This window comes from Pleurodeles waltl, chromosome 4_1 (genome assembly GCF_031143425.1).
Source record: "Pleurodeles waltl isolate 20211129_DDA chromosome 4_1, aPleWal1.hap1.20221129, whole genome shotgun sequence".
NCBI lineage: Eukaryota > Metazoa > Chordata > Amphibia > Caudata > Salamandridae > Pleurodeles > Pleurodeles waltl.
Window position 1 is genome coordinate 813753000 of NC_090442.1, and position 21363 is coordinate 813774362.

The following is a 21363-nucleotide window of genomic DNA, read 5'->3' on the forward strand; positions in this document are numbered from 1 at the left end:
GCATACTTTTCAGACAGCCTATACACAGGGAGGGTGGAGGTGTCACAGAGGTGCATCTGCATACTGAATAGTCTTCCTGGGCTGAGAGAAGGGAGAGGCGGGGCACACCTGCATTTGTAAAGACTGTGCCCTGGCCTCACACAATAGGGTCGTTAACCCCCCACTGATGTTTGGAGCCTGTGCTGAAAGGAGAGAGGGGGCACTCCCAGAACCAGTTGTAACTGGCTGAAACCTCCTCTCCCTGCCATTGTAAAACACTGTAAGAACTGACTATAAGTACAGGGGAATTTTCCCCACAATTTGGAGGCTCTTGGAATCATCTTGAAACTGGACACCAAAGGCTGAAAGGACTCACCAGGAACCGCCATGGACTGCTGCTGCTGTGATGACCTGTGACCTGCCTGGTCACTGTGAAAGACTTGCCACTTGCTGCCTTTCCCTTGGACTGGCCTGTAGCTGTGCCCTCCACCTTAAGATTCTGCTCCCCAGGGGCAGGGTGCTGTGGCCCCTGACCCCTGCATCCATTTCTTCACGAGGGGTGATTCTACATGGTTGCGGCTGCCACAGCGCTGATTGAAGCGCGCTTATGGAGCCTTGGGAGCTCGTACGCTCCTTGCTGCATTGTGCCCCTTTAAATAAGATCACCGCAGCGGGCCGGGAAGCTGGAAGAACACTCGCGCACTGCATTGGGTGCAGGCGAGTGTCTGCTCGGGCCCCAGGAGGGGTCTGATCTTCTTGTGGCTTCACGACAGGAGCGGGTGAAGGCGCAGCGGTGCCCCCTTCGCCCTGGCCTCTTCGTTAGGAGCAGGACGCTCCTTTTCTGCTGTTAGGTAAAACGTGCATTATTGTGGGCCCCCCCCTTGGTGGAAGGGCCAGTGGAGGCCCGGGGGGGCCCCCAGAGATCGCGGGTCCCGGGAGGGGTCTGTCATTAAACCGGAGGGGGAGCGTGGTGCCCCCCTCCTGCCCTAAGTTGTTTTTGCTGGCTTTGGTCCCCCCTTGTAAGGGCTGGTTGAGGCCCTGGGGGCCCCCCAGTAATCACGGTCCCCTGAGGGGCCTGTCTATAAAAGAGAGGAGGTGCATGTCACCCTCCTCTGACCCCAGAGTATAAGGGAGGCTCCCGTTTTGTGTATAGGAGCGCCGGGGGTCCCATTGTTCGTCTTCTAGGCACTGGAGGTGCCTTCATCCAAAAAGGCACTGTTTAAAGGACCAATATAGTTGCAATCCAAAGTTCTTTCGACAGACTTTTGTTTGAATCATATATTACCAACCTCAGTTTGATGTTATTACATATGTGTATGCAAATGTTCCTTTTATGTATATTCTTGCTATTATGTTTTTCTAACTTGCCATATGTTTGCTTATGTTCCTACTATGGGCATTTTATGATATTCTTATGACATGTGCTGTAATAACGTGTTTTCCTGACTACTGCTTATGTTGCAGAATACTGAGTAATCTGTGTGTTATGTGTGACTACTGCTAGGTTGCAGAGTAACTAATGTGTAACGTTCTGACAACTGCTAAGGTAGCAGGATAGTACTGATGTGTGATGTTTGGTCTGATAATTGTGTTGTGTACAATACAGTATATTTTCATATAATCTGGTGTTGTGTTTCCTTTGTGGTGGGGATATTGCGTCACATGTGTTGTGTGTGTTGTGCAAACGCTTTACACATTGCCTCCGGGTTAAGCCTGACTGCTCGTGCCAAGCTACCAAGGGGGTGAGCAGGGGTTATCTTGGACGTGTAACTCCCTTGCCCTGACTAGAGTGGGTAAGTTCTGCCTGGCTGAGGTTCATACCCTAGCCAACCAGAAACCCCATTTCTAACAGAAAGTCTCTGTTGTTGCCAAAATCCTGCCTTGCCCAGGCCTGGCTCCAGACTCACACAAGGGGGTTGGAGAATGCATTGTGTAAGGGCAGGCACAGCTTTTTCAGGTGAAAGTGGCCACTCCTCCCTACAGCCTAGCCCAGATGGCCTGTCAGGATATGCTAGCTACACCCCAGCACCCTTTGTGTCACTGCAAAGTGGAGATTCATAAACATCCCAACTGTCATTCTGACTCAGACAAGGAATACACAAGCAGGCAGAGTCACAGAATTGTCTAAGCAAGAAAATGCCCACTTTCTTTTCAAACTGACAATCTAAAAACCAACTTGTGAGTTCAGATTTCAGACTCCACATCTCTGTCTGCTCCCAAAGGAAAACTGAATTTAAAAGATTTTAAAGGCAGCACCCATGTTAATCTGTGTGAGAGATAGGCTTTGCAACAGTGAAACCCGAATTTGGCAGTATCTCACTGTTAGGACATGTACAAACATACCAGTACATGTCCTACCTTTTATATACACTGCACCCTGCCCATGGGGCTACCTAGGGCCAACTTTAGGGGTGTCTTACATGTATGAAAAGACAAGGTTTGGGCCTGGCAAGTGGGAACACTTGCCAGGTCGAATTTGTCAGTTTAAGAACTGCGCACGCAGACACTGCAGTGGCAGATCTGAGCCATGTTTACAGGGCTACTCATGTGGGTGGCACAATCAGTCCTGCAGGCCCACTAGTAGCATTTGATTTACAGGCCCTGGGCACCTCTAGTGCACTTTACTGGGGACTTACTGGTAAATCAAATATACCAATCATCATGGAAAAGCCAATTACACATACAACTTACACAGGGAGCACTCGCACATTAGCACTGATCAGCAGTGGTAAAGTGCCCAGAGTAACAAAATCAGCGAAAACAAAGTCCTGCACCCAGAGTAACAAAATCAGCGAAAACAAAGTCCTGCACTCAGACAAAACATAGGAAGCAGGACAAAAAAGATAGGGTAGACCACACCAAGGATGCCAGATCTAACAATAACAATGGGTATTCCTATGGTAACGACATGAGAGGTGACAGTGCCACTTTGATGAACACCCACAAAGAAGTCACTTTTGAATTTTCACAAACATTAGACTCGTTTTATCTAGCACTTGACATGCTTGGAAATTATTTGCTTTATTTTCAAAATTAGCCATTTAGACTTTTGAATGCAGTGGTTAAAACATTTGGTAAAACTTTATGGAACCAGAGGAGGATGGGAATGGAAGGCTGGAAGATGTACGAACAAGGCTTTTCTTGAGAAGCAGTTTCCAAGACTCCAAAACAGCAAAGGAGGTTGTGAATCAGAGTCAAACATGGACATCTGCTTTTTGTTTTTTAGGGTGGCAATTTTTTTATTTCTCACCAGGCTACTGTTTCACCACTTGTTTGTCTACGTAATCTTAGGTTTTTATTTTTTGGGGCTGCAGGGTGCCAACTTGTCAGCAGTGTGTGATATGTTTGTGTTGAAGGTAGACCATGAGAGTCAAAGCAGATTGGGAGCTTTGAATCTTCTGCTTTATAATGCTTGTTGGATTTGTCTTCCCTTATGTTGCTGAAATGTGTGGTTAGGAACTATGTTAGCTCTGTCTTCAGGTAGGAGACATTTTCTACTTGACAAATGTCTCTATTACCACTTGAAAAAGCAGGAGTGTAGGGTGACTTTTGTACAAATTCAATTTCATCCCCTACACATATAGAAAGTAGGCATGAGTTTCCCTGGAAGATGTGGGTCAGGGTCAGAGAAACCATCTGACTGTGTATAGAATATTTTTCATGTTACATGGATCAATCATTTCCAGAATGTCTTTCTAAGCAACCCTGCGCCAGGACCTTCAAGTTGTACAAACACCCACTGGACAAACTGAGCTCCAGTTAATTTAAAATCCAATTTAGAAAAATCAATAAGATATATAAAAAATAAATCAAAACTGGTTCTCCTTTAACCACATCAAGGAGGTAATCTGGAACTGGAAAAATAAAAAAAGACTGAGCACCAAACCTACTCCCAAATGAACTGTTCAAATATTTCCCTAATTGGTGGATGAGCATACTGCAGACACTTTTGAATAACTGCACAGAAACCTGCGCCTTCCGTGACACTTATCTAAACAGCTTAATAATAACAATGAATGCAAAAGGCAATGGATTCAAAATCATAAAGGCGCATCAATCTGATAGAGTCCTGAACAAATTCAAGGCGGATTTAAACTCTGCTTCTCCACCATTCACCAAACCTTCGTATTCCATCACCGTTATCTCAATACTTCAAACAGAAGGAGGAATATCTTTAGTTGTTTTTCCTAGATTTGTCATTGGCCTTTGACCACATTGACTGAAACATTCTGTGATCAAACCGAGAAACACATCCCTGAATCCTTTCCTGATCCTCTTCATCTAGAAACTTTACACAGACACAATTGAAGGGAGCACAGGTATGGCTCAATAGGGCAGTTGACTCCGATCTCAATCAAATGTGGAGTTAAACTAGGCCTCTTCCAAGCTGTGTTCCTTTACAACCTAATGGTTGACCTTCTGAAAGTCTCAGTAGAAGCTCCATCAATCTAAAACATCTCTATTTCTAATCCTATTCTCCACTATGCTGATGACCCAGTACATCTGGCCTACACGCCAAACACTCTAAAACAATTACTCCACCACATGTAAAATTAGTACAAAGAAAACAGCTTTACAGTCAATAAGGGGAAATACAAGGTCATTGTTTGGCGCTCCCAATCTAAGAAATGAAGAGCCTAAAATAGTTATCTGGAAGGAAAACTAATAGAAAGGGAGCTGACCTTTGCCTATCTGGGCATAACTTTTGCCTCCTCTGGGTCATGAAAATCTCATGTAGAGAAGAATTCTGAGAAAAGATTAATGATCGTGAGGGGGATCTTTTGATTCACACGGTGTTTTGGAGGAAGAATACTCCCTCTGTATCAGCCATAGCACAAGTGAAAGTGGACTAAATTCCTACCTATGGAGCACTGACATGGTCAGCCAAAGAGAAAGTCCAGAATCTGGGAACCTCGCAGAGGAAACTCTTGAAATCTCTGTCTCCGATCCTGCAGTCTTCATCAAAGTAGGCTTCCAAGCTAACTTTGCATTTACTTTGGTTAAGCTACAGTGCCAAAAAAGAGTGATGAGCGGCATAGCCAAAAAGCAGTAAACATGCTCAGCCCATATTGTCAATGTAAGGTGGGAAGAACTTCTCAACTAAATGGCCCAGAAAGAAGAAGTGATGCAAGTAGCAAAGAAATCAAAGCTCCCACCTGAAATGTTTCTTGTTTTTCACTTCCCTCAAGACCAGGAGATGACAAAGATGAACAAAGAGAATAAATGGAACTCAATCAGTGAGAATGGCAGAAACGCTACCTAAGCAACAATGAACTTGGTGAGCTTGAATGAGCGAAGGCATAGAATGTCATTGTAATGGTACTATAATTGAAAACAATTCCCATATCCCTCTAGAATAGGAATGGTACTCAAAATGCAGAAAAATTGTCCTAGAGAAATTGCCAAGTCAGTACTAGTCAGAAGACCATACACGCGCTATGAAACTGCTCCCGGGGATTTGCATCCTGAAATCACCAAGAAATTTCTGCTTTTGCTAAGGCAGCCGGGAAAGTCAGAGAATTTTAAATCTAGTTTAAGGCCACAGCCTTAAATGAGAAATCAAGGGGCTTAGAAAGCCTCTTTCTCTCATTATAGTGGTGCCTGTGTCCAACCAAACAAGCAGGATACCCCTCTCAGAATATATAGACAAGATTAGGCCTAAACTAAATACCTATCAGTAACTCAGGTATTCTCATCCTTATATAGCCCTTACTGTCCCTGACCTGCTAGCCCCTTGAGACCTAAAATTGCATCCAGCTAATATGACATCTAACTGTACACGATTAGGAACAGGAAAATACGTGCTCTATCCATCACAGCACAGAGCTCCCCACCTGACCAAAACATGACTAAGAAAAGTGGCAACCAAGGTAGGTGATGGAATGAAATTGGTACTGCATGGGGTACTTCACCATACACACACATTCACATTTGTGTGTCCTCCCACTTCCCTTCACCCTCGGGTCCCCAGGCACATGGCTCCCTAGATACTAATCATGCCTCCCATTCCCAACCTCCTTCATTGCCATAAAACAATTATTTTAACCTTTGAATGTGAAGTTCCAAATGACTGACTCATCACCAAATTCATTGCAGTATCCGTTGACACCTGTAATAGGTTCTACGGTGGCCCCCTTAAATAAATGCCAAAGGGTGCACATCTGTGCTGCTCACCTTGTGTTTGGCCAAAATAGGTCTGACCATTTTGCTAAGCTTATTAAGTGGAACCAGTCTAATGTCCTGATTTAGAGGAGGGTGATAAAAAATTCTTCCTTCTAATGTAGCAGCTCGATAAGTGTATGAAAGCTGGTAGATCTGACTCCTACTCTGCTTAGGTTTGCAGTAACTCTTACATAAATGCAGGAGGATCAATCACATGATCTAGAGTGGCTAATCCACCTTCATATATGTTGGAGTTATCTCTTTGAAAGACCACAAATAATGGTAGCAAATGCTGAGTGAAATCCAAGTATGTGAAAAACATGCTGAGAAACAGTCCAGGTATGTGAGGGAAAATGGTGTGCTTTCTCTGGCACTCAACATCCACTTTGAGGATATCTTTCTAGTGTCCAAATTAGGCAGCGGACACTGAGACAAAAATGATGGGCATTGGTGCAATCCCCACTTGAGAGTTATGCTTAACAGATTTGTATGAACCTATCTTAATGTTAATAATACCAATCCAAACTTATATTGCATCCAGTTCCTCGCCTACCACTGCACTGTCATGGTAGGCATAATAATATTACTGTTACCTCCCTATCACCTACCTAATCATATATTCTCTGGTATTTATCTTCTACACCTTCCTATACTTACCTTGATATTGAGTTATTATGCTCATGTAGTGGATGTAGGATAATTATCATGCAATATAATGCATTTAATATTGTAGCCACTTTAATTGGGAGGTCTCCACTACCTGATGAAGATCTCTGAATGTGGCAGATTTCCCACTTCACAATGAAGAAACCAACTAATTGTACAGTTGATTGAGAAAAACAAAAAATAAAATAAATTAGAATGAATGTTTCATTTGCTGCTCCAACTGTGGATTTTCTGTTCCGGTGGCAATCCAGAGTTGTATGGTTACAGTTAACTGTATAAGTCAAAGAAATAGGAAAACTATTGTTTCCACAGACATAAGCCTGTCATATTTGAGAATAACTGAGGGCCAGATGTAGGTAGGTAGACAATTGCGACTTGCAATTTGCGAGTCCGTGCGAATCGCAAATTGCAAGTCGCAATTTGGTATGCAGAAAGGTGTCTCAGACACCTTCTGCAACTCGCAATGGGGTCGCAAAGACCCATCTCATTAATATTAATGAGGTGGGTCGCAGTTTGCGACCCCATTGCGAGTATGGGCACTCACGGGGATGGTGGCCTGCTGGAGACAGCAGACCACAATGTCCGTGACTGCTTTTTAATAAAGCAGTTTTTTTTTTTCTACCTGTAGCCCGTTTTCCTTAAAGGAAAACGAGCTGCACTTAGAAAAAAAAACGAAACCTTTTGTTTCGTTTTTTTTTCAGGGCAGGTAGTGGTCCATTGGACCACTGCCTGCTCTGAAAAAATATTTTTTTTTCCAGACACAAAGGGGAAGGGGTCCCATGGAGACCCCTTCCCGTTTGCGACTGGGTTACCATCCACTTCAAGTGGATGGTAACTGCGATTTCATTTGCGACCGCTTTTGCGGTCGCAAATGAAATTGAATAGCATTGCGAGTCGCAAATAGGAAGGGAACACCCCTTCCTATTTGCGATTCGGAAATGCATTTTGCGAGTCGGATCCGACTCGCAAAATGCATTTCTGCATAGCAAAGAGGCTTATGCGCCTCGCAAACAGCGTTTTTCGCTGTTTGCGAGGCGCAAACCCTTTGCTACATCTGGCCCTAAATGAGTAAATCTATCCAAAATGAAGGGCATACATCTGCCTCCAAATTAATTTCTTTCATTAATGGCCTGAGTGCCGCCTACGATAGAGCAGAGCTCCTACATTCACCTTTCAGATGTGCCTTGTACACCTCCAGATATGCTCAACATTCCACGTCACGGGGTCAAGGTAACTATTCAGGCCACCAGAATACACGCAGAGGCACACATATAGATATCTATTCTGATCTTGGTATCTTTCATTTTTATGTTGTTGCTTAAATGACTCCCCGTGTGCATATATGTTCCGTCTCTTTCTTTCCTTCTGCTTTTGCAAGCTAAATATGCAATACCTTCCTGAAGTGCTGCTCTTACTAAACAGTTGCTCTGTGACACTTCGAGTTTTACAATATGTGTTCCCAGGAAATAAAAGTAGTTCAGTACTAATTCAAACTTGTAAACACTTACATGCTTCTTGTGCACGTGTGCGCGCACACACACACTCATACAAGCACAACTATACCTGCTTAAAGAAATACAGCTTATGCTTTGCAGGTGGACATACATGCCTGTAACTGCAAACAACTTCTCTGTACATTATTGTGAGATGGTAGCAATGAAAGGCTACAATTCTATTTGCAAAAATAAACACCCACAACCCATAAAAAGTGAAGGATCAGCACGGAATAATTAAGCGATACTAAAATGTGTTCACAGCATAATCTACAAATATCTTATAAAAAATGGCAACCATTTTTACAAGAAAACTAAGATGATTCACAGGATGCAGGAAAATATTAATTTGCTGGAAAAACATCAAACTAGGACAGAACAATTTTTAGAGTACATTAACAGAGAAGAGTGAAATCTCTGGCCTTTTAAAATAAATGTTGGCCAGCAGCAAGCAATGATTGTTTTTATGAATCCAGAATAGTAAAACAATAGGGAGGGATTGAGGGCCTGATTTAGATATTGGCGGATGGGTAACTTAGTCACAACAGTGACGGATATCCTGCCTGCTGAAATCTAAATCCCATTATTTCCTATGGGATTTAGATTTCAGGGGAAGGGATATCTGCCAATATCTAAATTGTAAATTGTACCTTAGTCTCTGGCAGTGAGAGTTCCTGAGAAAGAAGCTTGTCTAAATTCCCATTAAGGAATGGGATGTAGTCACCTGTTTGTTGGTGACTTCTACTCAGCATGCACAGGAGCTGTGGGAAATATGACAAAGATGCCTTAATACAATATCCTCATGTGGACTTCACCATCTCCCTTCTTAGGAGCACATCATGTTTGTTTTCTTACTATGTAAGACTGTAATTATCTTACCAGTTCCTGCTAATGTATTTTGAAGTATTGTCAAAGGGATACGAGAGGTAGAGGGTTAGTACAAGGATAGGTTGAGCAAAAAAGTGGTCACAAGTTCAATCTGTGCTTAGAGTGTACCTTTTCTAATAACAGGGTGCTAGCAGCTAATAGCAAGAAGAAAAATATAAATATTTCAAGGGATGCATAGATTTGGTAGCAGGCAGGAAAAACACAGTCAAAATGTATCAGTTGTGTTTTGCTATCTTGCTTACAGAAAGCCAGACAAGGATTTACTGGCATGCTATACCGCAATGGATTTTGAAAGATGTCAAATATCCTGCAGTCGAATATGTGGGAGGGAAGGTTTGGGGGGCTGAGGGGTGCAAAAGCATATTCAATGTCGAAACATGCTTAATTGCCACAATTGGTTGAACTGGTTTAGTTGCTGACTGTAACAAAACACACAACACAGATAAATGCTTTGGAGCTGAGCCCCTTTTGAATATATTAGGGAAATTGATTTTTTCTGTCTGAACAAAGAAATGGCATTGACAGCACTTATAGTCTGCCTAGTCACTGAGAAAAACAGGAGATTGTAGAAATAAGAGAAATGAGGTGAAGGCGAAATAGAAGATTGTTTGGTGTTTTCAAAATGTTTTCACTTGAAAGAAAACGTGGAGAAAAACATTAAAGGGAGAGTGAATACAAATGTCTTGAGAAAATGGGAAGCATTTTTTCACTTGACCAGAATATCACCCTATAAAATTCTCAGAGCAAACAAATATAAATTTGTAGGTCAGCCACAAATATTCATGAAAGCTCTGATGGCAGTAAAGCCCACCCCTTAGAAATTTAGGGTGGGACTGAACATTAATGACCTGATAACTACAGAATTTAATCGAGGCCAACAACTCCCTGGATAGCTCCAAGTCCAGCTTCCACAACAATCACAGCACTGAGACAGCACTCCTGGTAGCCACCAACGACATCCGATTACTCCTAGACCACAGCCACACTGCAGCGCTCATACTCCTCGACACCTCAGCAGCATTTGACACGGTCTCCCACAGCACCCTGCACACCAGAATCCATGAAATAGGAATCAGCGGAAGAGCCCTTGAATGGATCCACTTCTTGTCTCCAGGAGGATGCAGAGGGTCGGACTCCCATCCTACACATCCAGACCCACAGGAGTCAACTGCGGAGGTTCACAAGGATCCTCACTGAGCCCTACACTGTTCAACGTATACATGGCCCCTCTAGCAGACATCGTCAGAAGCCATGGTATGAACATCGTGTCATATGCCGATGACACACAACTCATCATTTCTCTCACCGAAGAACCGGACAATGCCAAAAAGAACTTTCACTCAGGAATAAAAGCTGTGGCCACCTGGATGAGAGAAATCTGCCTCAAGCTCAACTCCGACAAGCCTGAGCTCATCATCTTCGGAAACACCACCGCAGCTTGGGACGACTCCTGGTGGCCCACATCCCTCAGAGCCCCTCCAACACTGACTGACCACGCCCGCAACCTAGGCATCATCCTCGACTCCTCCCTATCCATGACCTGCCAGGTAAACTCAGTCACCTCCTACTGCTGGCACACACTCAGCAAACTTCAGAAGATCTTCAGATTGATCCCAGCAGGCTGTCGCAGGACAGTCATCCACGCCTTAGTCATAAGCAAGCTCTACTACGGCAACGCCCTCTACGCTGGCACCTCAACTAGAAACATCAACAAACTACAACTCATCCAGAACGCCGCTGCCAGGCTCATTCTGGACCTCTCACGCCGAGAACACATCTCCCAACACCTGAGGACCCTCCACTGGCTACCGGTCGCGAAGCGATTCACCTTCAAGCTACTCACCCACATGTACAAGGCCATACACAAAGCAGGACCAGCCTACCTGAACCACTGTGTCCCCTTCCACACCCCCACCAGATCCCTCTGCTCCACCCAGATGGCCCTGGCCAGAATCCCTCACATCTGCAAAACCACTGCTGGAGGACAATCCTTCACCTACATTGCATCAAAGAGCTGATCCCCTCTCCCCCATGCCTCACACAAAGCCCGCTGCTCACCATCTTCAGGAAGAACCTCAAGACAAGCTTCTTCGGATGAGGTCCCTTCTCTCCCCCCCAGCACCTTGAGACCCTCACAGGTGAGTAGCTGCGCTTTACAAAAACTGATTGATTGATTGATACAGTTAAACTTACTCTTTATTAAAAGGTTATGATTGTTTGCCATTCACAGAGGTATTTTCCTGGTATTATCAGTATGACCGCGTAGACCCCGCACATAAGAAGATCGGACTGTCTTTTTATTTACTACTATTAAAATACCTTTGTGAATAGTAAACAATTATAAACTTACACAGGCATGTAAGTTTACCTTTGTGAATCAGACCCTAAATATTTGGACAGCTAGTACCTATGAGTCGACCAGGCCCTTATACAATGAACTCAAATGTCTGGTTGAATCACTGAAAATGGAAACTACAGACCTTGATTTGAAAAGGAAAAACTCCCAGGAGACCATAACCAAGATTGAAAAGGAGCTGCATTATCCAACCTATAGTGAGTCATTTATTAGCACTTAAATGTATGAAAACAAGCAGCCCATTTAAGCTTTCTTAAAGGTTTCAGAGAAACCTGCCTATTGTAAATGGTGCCTCTCAAATAAATATAACTTCAACTAAAAACTACATAAATACAGATCAAACACCTACCTATTAGCTACCCTGGAACACAGCCTACAAAACCTCTGATACACCCTCTGTACCAGAGGTAGATATAGAAAGTGTTATGGAAACTCATTTAGCAAAATTAGAAATTAAGGACAGTCTCCTATCCCACCGGTTCCCAAGAGTGATTATAAGTGCAATGCAAGATGATACAGACAAGAAGGTCAGAAACCTCATAAAGGACAGACATATTATCAGTTTCACCTCATTTCTTCATGGCTTGCATGCCTTCACAACTTTTTTAAAAATTGTGTATCTCCAATTTCAATCTCTTCTCACATATACATGATCTTAATCCTACATTAGCCACTTACTTTTGTAATTGATTTTGCTTGGTTTATAAGGCATTTATAATTTATAAGTTCTGATGTGCAAAAAGCCTTTGGCCAAAGCATGTTTTAAGAAACACTTGGAGCCAGTGGTGGGACTGTACCAATCCTAATGAGATTCTTTATGGGAGCTCAAGTGTTGTGGGTATAGGGACATGAAGTGGTAGGTGAAGCACCTCAGTGTTTTCAATTCTGTGGCTTCTCCAGCATACCTGCCAACTCTAGACATTAGGACATGTGCTGGAGACATGTTTTATTTTACTGATGGGCTGAATAGTTTCATCTATTGTGGATGTGAGCCAGTGCAAAACAATGTGTGTTTCCTTTTGTCTATTAGTGTCCAGAATTTGTAAGAGATTTGAGTAGGAGTTGAAGGGGAATGAGACACCCACCTCAAATAATAATCATAATCCTTTTCAGGGTGAACCACAAAAGTCAATAAATAAACCTGTGCTTAACCCGCTAGAAGCTTGGCACACAGCAGGTAGGCTTAACATAGAGACAATGTGTACAATATTGCTGCAGTAATCAAACAGCAATTAAATGAAAAATTGTCTGCTTGCTCCAGGCAGACCTCCTCCCAGACACAGAGGGCTATCTGGAAATTCAGCTTCCTGGACCCCTTGGCTAGATTCAGCCCTTTATGGAAAGTGGTGCTGCAAGGAGTATTTAAAATGTGGCGCATCCTGGCGTTGGGTAGGGGGCAACTGTGCTCAGAGCAGGCATTAAAAGTGTAAACAAAATGGCGCAAGGAGATCTCTCAGATTTCCTTGCGTCATTCCCCCCCCCCCAATTGGGGGAATGCCCCCTTTGCATACATTATGCCTGGTGCAGGCATGATGTAGCACAAAGGGATACAAAGAGGCGTAATGCATGCATTGCGCACTTTGTCAATAAGGTGCTTAGATTTTGGCCTCGTTGGCCATATTAGCGTAAAAAAATGACGCTAATGTGGTGCAAGGTGGCACTAGGGGCTTAGAAATATGCCCCAAAGTGTCACATTGATAAACGGTTCTAACATTCTGCACATGCCTAACATTGTGCCTGCTTGTTCCAGACAGTTTCTAAGTGTGAGGGTTACTCTTTTTTGTTGTCCAGAACTCTGCAATACAAAGGGAAGTCTCCACAGGCCTTCAGCCATTTTGGATCCATTTATTTTTTAATAACTTCATACTCTATCAAATATCATGGGTCCCTAGAATAACTGTTGATTCCAAGTTACTGATGCTAACTTTCTGATGGATAGCGTAGCCTATTTAGTGTCCTGAATAACAGGGAAGCATTGTTACTTGTTCATCACCTAAATGTATACAAATGATTTTATTTGATAGAATTACATCTGTGTGGCTATTCAGTTTATACTTATCTGTCTGTTTTACATTTTGTTTTCGGGATGCCCCATGAAAAGGAGAGCCAATTGAACCTCATAGAGTATTTGAGTCTTCTTTCTCCATTAGTAGCTAAGATGTGGAAGCTTGGGATCAGTGCATTAGGCATTTTTGCCCTTACTTCTCTTTGTGACTAGTGACTTTTTCACATTCTCAGTGCTGTAAATTGTGAAGAGGTAGAAATTAATAGAGGCACTGCAATATGATAGATCTCTTCATTTACGGATTTGAGGTCTATAAGGAATATTAAAACTTTAAGTTAGCTCTCAAATCCAACTGCATTTCAGGTTTTTCTGACATTGGTAGAGCAATAAATTCCTAATTCCACTCACATACTGAGGTTTGTGGTGTTCTTTTGAGCACAAGTATTCGCTTAAGAAATTGCTAAATTATATCCTTGCAAGTAAAGCTATGAGAATGACACAATGGCCCTCATTATGAGTTTGGCGTGTGGTGAAGTCTGCCCACCAAACTCATTTGCATAAAAGACCTCCATGCTGGTCTTCCACCCGCCGGCCCTGTTAAGAAAGTAAGAGTTTCTCGCTGGGCCGGTGGGTGGAAACAACATTTCTGCCCGCCGGCCAAGTGGGGAACAGGGCCTAACATTGACGCTGGCTCTTAACTGTTGACTGGCAGCAACCTGGCCATGCTGGCGGTCAGACCGTGGGAGCTCCACCATAGTCATTATATGGAAGTCAGACCGCTGCTTGCATGGCAGTCCGACCTTCATCGCAAGTCTGGCAGTCCCAGGATCACCAGACCCGTAATGACTACCAATGTCTTTGTACATCACCCAACTTTTCCTTGTTCTGTCAGACAACTTCACTCAAATTGCTTTTAGCAGGTACATTTCAGTGGGTACATTTTCATAATAAAAGATTTGTGCCCTTCGAGGCCATATGCTTAGCATATGTTCACCCACTTTTTGAAAAAATGTCATCAGTGCTGGGAAGTTCATGATGCTCCTAACACAGCTGAAAAAATTAGTTGTGTAGTCAAGAGTAGCCCATGTTTAATACGTTTACCCACCCTTACTTCACTTTAGAGGAGTGCAATGATCACAATGTAGTTTAAACAATTAGACAATACAATTATAGACTCCAGAGGAAAGGAGTACTGTATTTGGAGTATGTGTAAAAAGTACTCAAAAATTACTTTGTTGCTTCGGAACCACACAATGATTAAAGGATTGGCATTTACTATAAGGAAAGCAGTCAACTGACTAAAAAATCAATAGTTCTTTTTGGTCCTATACCAATTTCATATTTTGAAGTAATACTAAGATGTCATTACCTCTCAGCTCCACCATCCATATCACCTTTCTCCTTTACTTCCTATATTTGCTTCCATGTTATTATTAATGTGTAAGATCACACTTAAGCAGAATTTCCTGTTAAAAGTATGTGTTTAGCTTATAACTATATGGATATGTTTCTCTTTTATGCTTAACAGCATCATTGAAAAACATATGCCACTCTGTTTCAACCATTCCAATTATTTGTTTGTCTTTTAAAAACCCCTGTTAATACTCCTTAATAATTTAGACCATTTTACATAATCACCATTCAGTTTGGAGAGGGCTAACCTGTATCATCAGCAGTGAACTATTCCTTCTGTCACAGTCTCCTGGTTTTCACAGCACAATCAGGAATAGCATCAAGGGTACAATGTAAAAGTTGGTTAATAGACAAACTTTATTATATCTGTGTAAATCTACTGAGTTTCTTTGACTTTTTCAAACACTGAACTCATATGTCCTGTTTTAGTTAGCCATGTTCTGTTTTATGCTTCATTATTTGCTTTTTAATAACATGACTATTTTAATATTTCCTTAACAATTTGGCACAATTTTATTATTCTATAATGTAGATGTTAATAAGGTGTTGTGCCAATAAAACAAACATGATTTAGTTGTCATAAGTTAGTTGGAATGTCTCTGGTGTATCTCGAACTAAACCTCTTGCATGCTAAGCTTCCGTTTATCCTAATTGTCTAGAAAGTTTGTGCATTATATTATTCAGAAGAGTTTGCTCAGATAAGGACTTGTGTTTTACAGGTTATAGTAATTCAGCATTGCACCTTCGGCTAATTTGGATGGATGGGATAAATCAGAGTGAAATAGCTAAAAAAGGATTTATAAATATGATAATTTAGGGTGATTTATTTTCTGATAACTGTAAACTAGAGTGATTCTGAGATGATCATAATAGACAGTTGCAATCATAATCATGCATAATTGACAGTTGCAAATAGCTTTTGTATTCCATTCTTCACAGTGATGAATACTCTTCAAAGTGACTGTGCTGTACCACATTTATTGCACTGCATTGTATTGTTTATCTGTGTCTTTCTTTTGTGGCTAAATTCAACTGATCTCTGTGCATTCTTTTGTAAAAGGCTATGAAAAATCCAGAAGCTTAAACAACATAGCTGGCCTGGCAGGCAATACTCTGAGACTGTCTCCAGTAACATCACCCTACAGCTCACCATGTCCTCTAAGACGCTCTCGATCTCCCATCCCATCTATCTTATAAATCAGACTGCATCAATCGGCAATCATCAATTAATATAAAATATCCTTCACCACATGATGGAACTAGTTAAATGTAGCATTAACTTTAGGGTCCGGTAGCATGCCAATCTATCTATCTATCTATCTATCTATCTATCTATCTATCTATCTATCTATCTATCTATCTATCTATCTATCTATCTATCCATCTAGATATGTATAGATATATAGTCATGATCCAACTGTAAATACAAATGAATTCCATTTTGTTAGAAATTACTTACTTTATCTTGTTTTTAAAAGTATCTACTGTAACATATTGCTTTTCCATTTATCTACCAAATGTCCTGCTTTACTCTGGCAATAAAAGGACACATAGTGGATATGAATGGCCAGTATGTTGAACAATCATGTACATTTTCAGGGAGATGTATTCAAAAAAATGTGCTTCCAAATGATAATCACATCTGTGGACATCCATTTTCTTGTGGCTTTCCAATCCATTCTGAAGATGTCTAGAAAGCTGTCTTGATTCTTCATTGTGTAGCAGAGTATTTGCATGTGCCAAGCTGTCTCTACATCATCTGAAAGCAATGTTGCAGGTCACCCAGACCTTGTGGTGGCCCAGCATTCTTGTTATTGTATTGTGCTCCCTGGCTAAAATGATCATCACTGACAAATTGTTTTGTATGAAGATTTGCTTTTCTTTGTTTGTTTCCCCCTTTCTCTCCACTTGTTTCCTATTTTAACTGTTTGATTTCTCGATTTACTTCTGTATTAGGATGCTGTATTTCAGTTCTGAATGTCTCCGGTTGTTTGCACACAGATAACTGCAAAGAGGTTGTCATTACTGGTTACACGCAAGCAGAAGTCAGATCTCTGTCTTAATGGCTTGGTGAAGGCACAAAACATGAGAAACAAGGTAAATGCCTTCCAGGCTTGCACTTTAAAATTCACAAGTGCTGCTGGGTACTGTAGTCATATATCAACACCATTTGTTCTGAATATGTTCAAGGCTTAATGTAGCAGGAGATCCATGCTTTTTGTATGAACATTAAGGACTAATGGGTCATATGACAGAAGTTTTATTCACCTGCCTTTACCATCTGATCTTCTAGTGTCACACCTTATTGAAGTAACATTTCTTATGTTTATGTCCCTTATGTGGTTTTTGTTTTCCTATCTAGTAAATGTGTACATCTTTCTTCATTATCTATCCTCATTATGTATCATCAAGCATTTGCCAGCATTTCATATGAATCATTATCTGCTATCATATACTTCCTTTCTCAATGGATTTTACAAGACTGATGTTTAAAACATCTGTTTTTTCCTCTAAACTACCTAATGTGCCTCCTCTATACTATTTTTAATGAAGTGGCTTAAGTGATTGTTGGCCCATCATATTATGTTTACAGTACCAGAAGAGCTTGATTCTTTAAAAAATTGTATTGTGTCAAGTAATGCAGTGTGATCAAAAAGTATTGTTTAGTATTTTCTGTTACTATTAGGTTTTGACATACACTATAAATTAAAACACAGGTGAACAATTCTGCATTCTTAATATTTGGCTGCATAATTGTTTTAGGATTTAAGAGTGACCATAAATAGGCATGTCTGCTTTCACACAAGTTTATATGTGGTTGAACTTGGAGATTGCTTCCACTCATTACCTCACTTAGTTTATTGAATGATTCAACTTTTTAATAATCATAGACTCAGCAAAATGTCACAGTAAATTAGAACCTTTGTCACCAGAAGGCTCTTTCAGTATAAGATACTATTGTATTATTGAAAAAATAGACCCAAAATTTAATGAAAATAATGTATTGATATTAATGTGCATCAGATATTAGCAATACACTTGCACTACTGGGAGCTGGCTTCAAAATTAAGGCTGGTAATATCTTAACACAGGTGACAAACTCCCAAGAGACTTGATTATGGGTTACCCATAAATATTACAAATGTTGTTAATTGGAGGAATATCTGTAAGCCTAGGCTTTGAACCTATGGTTCAGCGTTAGATCACTCTAAAGCACTATGTTGCGCATAAATACTCAGAATTGATTTAGGTTCCTGTGTTAAGTTGTATAAGTACAATCAATCTATTAATGTGCCCTTTACTGCATATAAATATATATTTATAAATATATATTTTTGAGTCCTGCATGCCATATTCTTCTACGTCAATGAACTAACAAAAAATGTATTTAAGATTTTTTGAAATGTACATTGATACATTTTTTATTAACATCTCCATTAGTGAAATCGAATTACAAAAGGCTCTTTGCAATGGAACTCATATAACATTTGGTGCTGCTATTAGTGACTACAGTGTTACGCAGAATTTATCATGGATTTATGACTGCTGAAAAAGGGACAATGGAATTTAGCCATACCAAGGACTTAAAGAATTGGAAATGAGCTGCTGTCAGTGACTGGGACCACCTATTTAAACATACCTTGATTTGGAAAGTCCCAAGATATATGTTATGAAGATGAAGCTGCTGTAAAAATTGGAGACTAAAATGACCAAGATAAGGGGCATTGCCCTTTTTCAATGAGCCAAATGTAAATAAATGTGTGCGTGGATCATCAATGTATGCCATCAATGCCAAGCAAAGCCGGACTTATAAGCCTTCGTCCCTGAGAGTCTGTATTAAAGGTCCACATCTCTGTAGTCCTTGTGGTCTCAGCAAAACATTGTGCCATAAGGTTACACTAAGGCACCTACCACCTGTATCATGACTGTGTCTGTGAAGTCTGACTTGCATCTAGTAAAACATTGCCTGTGTCTGCCTTCCATTTGCAACAGTTTTAATTCAAGAAAATTAGTTGTGATTATTTATTTGCACATCATTGCTTTATTGATTTACTTTCCTAACTTATTTAAATGATGTTCAGTGATAAATGTGAAAAAGACCTGTATTACTTGCGGTATACTGTGACAAGAGAAATGTGACCACAGAGAAATGCCACATGATTCAATCAAAGGCAAGGTTCTCTTTTTATCACTGTTGCTTCGAACTATGACAGTTCTCACAAACAAACCTCTGGCTTTAAATGCATTTGATTTTTAAATTTTATTTACCTTAAGGCAGGAGGAACATCCAACATAATAAATATACAATGCGTATTAAAACTATATCCTACAAAATGTACATTTTGCACAAAAGAGGTATCTTTTGATCAATGAAAATGTGAATGATGTGGTAAATAATTCTAGTCTGTTACATGTCTATATCTATATTACATCGTAGATCATACAATGGAATAACGTTGTTTCCATCTTGTTCAATGGGCTGTCCTTGAGAATATGTTTGTCACCCTGGTACCATGAATGTAGGGACCTACAGTATTCCACTTGTAAAACATTGTATTGTGGCCCCGTTGTGACAATGTCAAGGTGCATGCACATTTCTGGTGGATATCAATGACTTTGTAACCAACTTCAGAGGTGAATAAAGAGCAAAAGGACCGGAGAGGAAACTGTCACATAACTGAAGCCTGTCTCATGTAATTATTTCTCTTAACTGGGTCTTCGCTGCTTTTAGTTGATGACAAGGTATTGATTTTTTGATAGTTTTTGTATTTATGTAATTGTTTGCTTCTTTTTATGTGGAACTGTAAAACAAATGATCTTGATTTACTACATGCAGCTGGATTCCAGAGACCCAGTCTTTGTCAGTGACTTGGAAATGTAAGTGGTGTGTCCAACACCTACGATCACAAATCTGGACTGACCTTCACTTACCTTATACCTGATATATCAACATTAGCAATTATCCAATCACCGCCAGTCAGGAAACTAGGTAAAGTTGGAATGACTTTACGATAATCTATTGAATTACAAATTTACACATTGCTCTTTCGGAGATCTTTGAATGAATTGCTCTACTGAGAAATATTAGCTTCTAACAATAACTCCTCGCTAAGATGTTGAGGTCTTTACCTTGTCATTATTTGGACAACATGTTTTTGGACTACTTGTTGATTAAACTTTAAAGAGTCATATAAAATATTCCCAAAATGTTAGTAATATATGATCCAAAAGTATACCTAAAAATATTTTGTTAATGTAACTTATGCTTAAATGTGTCTCCATTATCATCATCCAGGTGCTCCTTCTAGTTTTCCTTTTAAGATTAGATCTCTCATAGATGCATTGACTGACTGTTCTGCAGGCTAGACTTTAATGTCATACTCCACTGGCTAAAAACCAGAGTATGATTTGGCTCCAAGGGTCAAAAGAGAGCCAGTTGTATTTAATTCTCCATGCCAACTACCATTAAGATATCTACCTATCAAATAACAATTTCCTTTGTTTCAAATTGAGTAAATTCCCATCATACATTTTTATGGCAACCAAATTGCACTCATTATAGGTTTTAAATGGTTTAGGTATCCCTCGCTTGAAATTCGCTAGAGTTCTGATAAGGCAACACATTTGAAATTACCTGATTAAACTGAAGGAATGGTAAGTCTATAAAGCAAAATTCCAAATGCTCAAAGGTGTGTGTCCAAAGAATATTTGTATAGGAAGAATGGTGGAAGGGGAGAAAGTGTTGATAGCAGGTGAGTAGGAAAAGTGTGCCACATCAATGTGTACTGTGTAGTACTGTGTGATTTTGTAAAGTTAAACAGTCCTCACCTTTGCAAAATATTTTCACTGTTTGCCAGTTTCATGAATTGAGAAACCGTGAAAGTTAAAACAGGTCCACTGGTAAAAGCTGAAGTGTTCCCTCCATGAGTGTATCCCTTGGGAGCCACTAGCGTCACCCTGGAGCCTCAAGCAGTGCAAGTTCCACTCCAATGTCCAGTGATTAATTTGTGCTGGAGTTTGCCAGTGCTAGGCACCTGCACTGATTTATAAACAATGGCACTTGTTTAGGAGAATGTACCGCATGGTGGTGTTGTCAGTCTATTTTCTGAGCCCAGCTTGTGTGTTTAGCACTTCAATGTACTAAAAACTTGCACTTCCAGACCATTCATGCAATTTTAGGTTACCTTTTTGCAGTGCAAAATGTCACACTTGTTTGACTGTGATGGTGAGTAGTAATTCTGGCACTGCCATTCGGCAGCATGCAGGAGGCATGGGTGATGCTGGCTGCAGTGAAATTCCTTGGGCCCTTACATTTATATTTTTACAAATGAAGCACTGTCTGTCACCTGTCAAATGATGCGATGTAATGGCAGCTAGTAATTGTAAACAGTGGATGCAAA

At 40.7% G+C, this 21363-nt stretch overlaps 1 protein-coding gene across 9 annotated transcripts in view; it reads left to right on the forward strand.

Moving 5' to 3' along the window:
- The window catches only part of KCNC2 (potassium voltage-gated channel subfamily C member 2), a 757088-nt gene extending 737445 nt beyond the window's left edge, over nt 1-19643 (forward strand). For 3 of the 9 annotated variants that reach the window (XM_069229551.1, XM_069229550.1, XM_069229552.1), the window contains exon 5: nt 16023-19643. In XM_069229551.1, coding sequence (XP_069085652.1) covers nt 16023-16159 — 137 coding nt within the window. In that variant the 3' untranslated portion in view covers nt 16160-19643. The remainder of the gene's footprint in view (nt 1-16022) is intronic. The other 6 variants (XM_069229556.1, XM_069229558.1, XM_069229553.1 and 3 more) reach the window with 4 other exon arrangements.
- The last annotated feature ends 1720 nt before the right edge of the window (nt 19644-21363 follow it).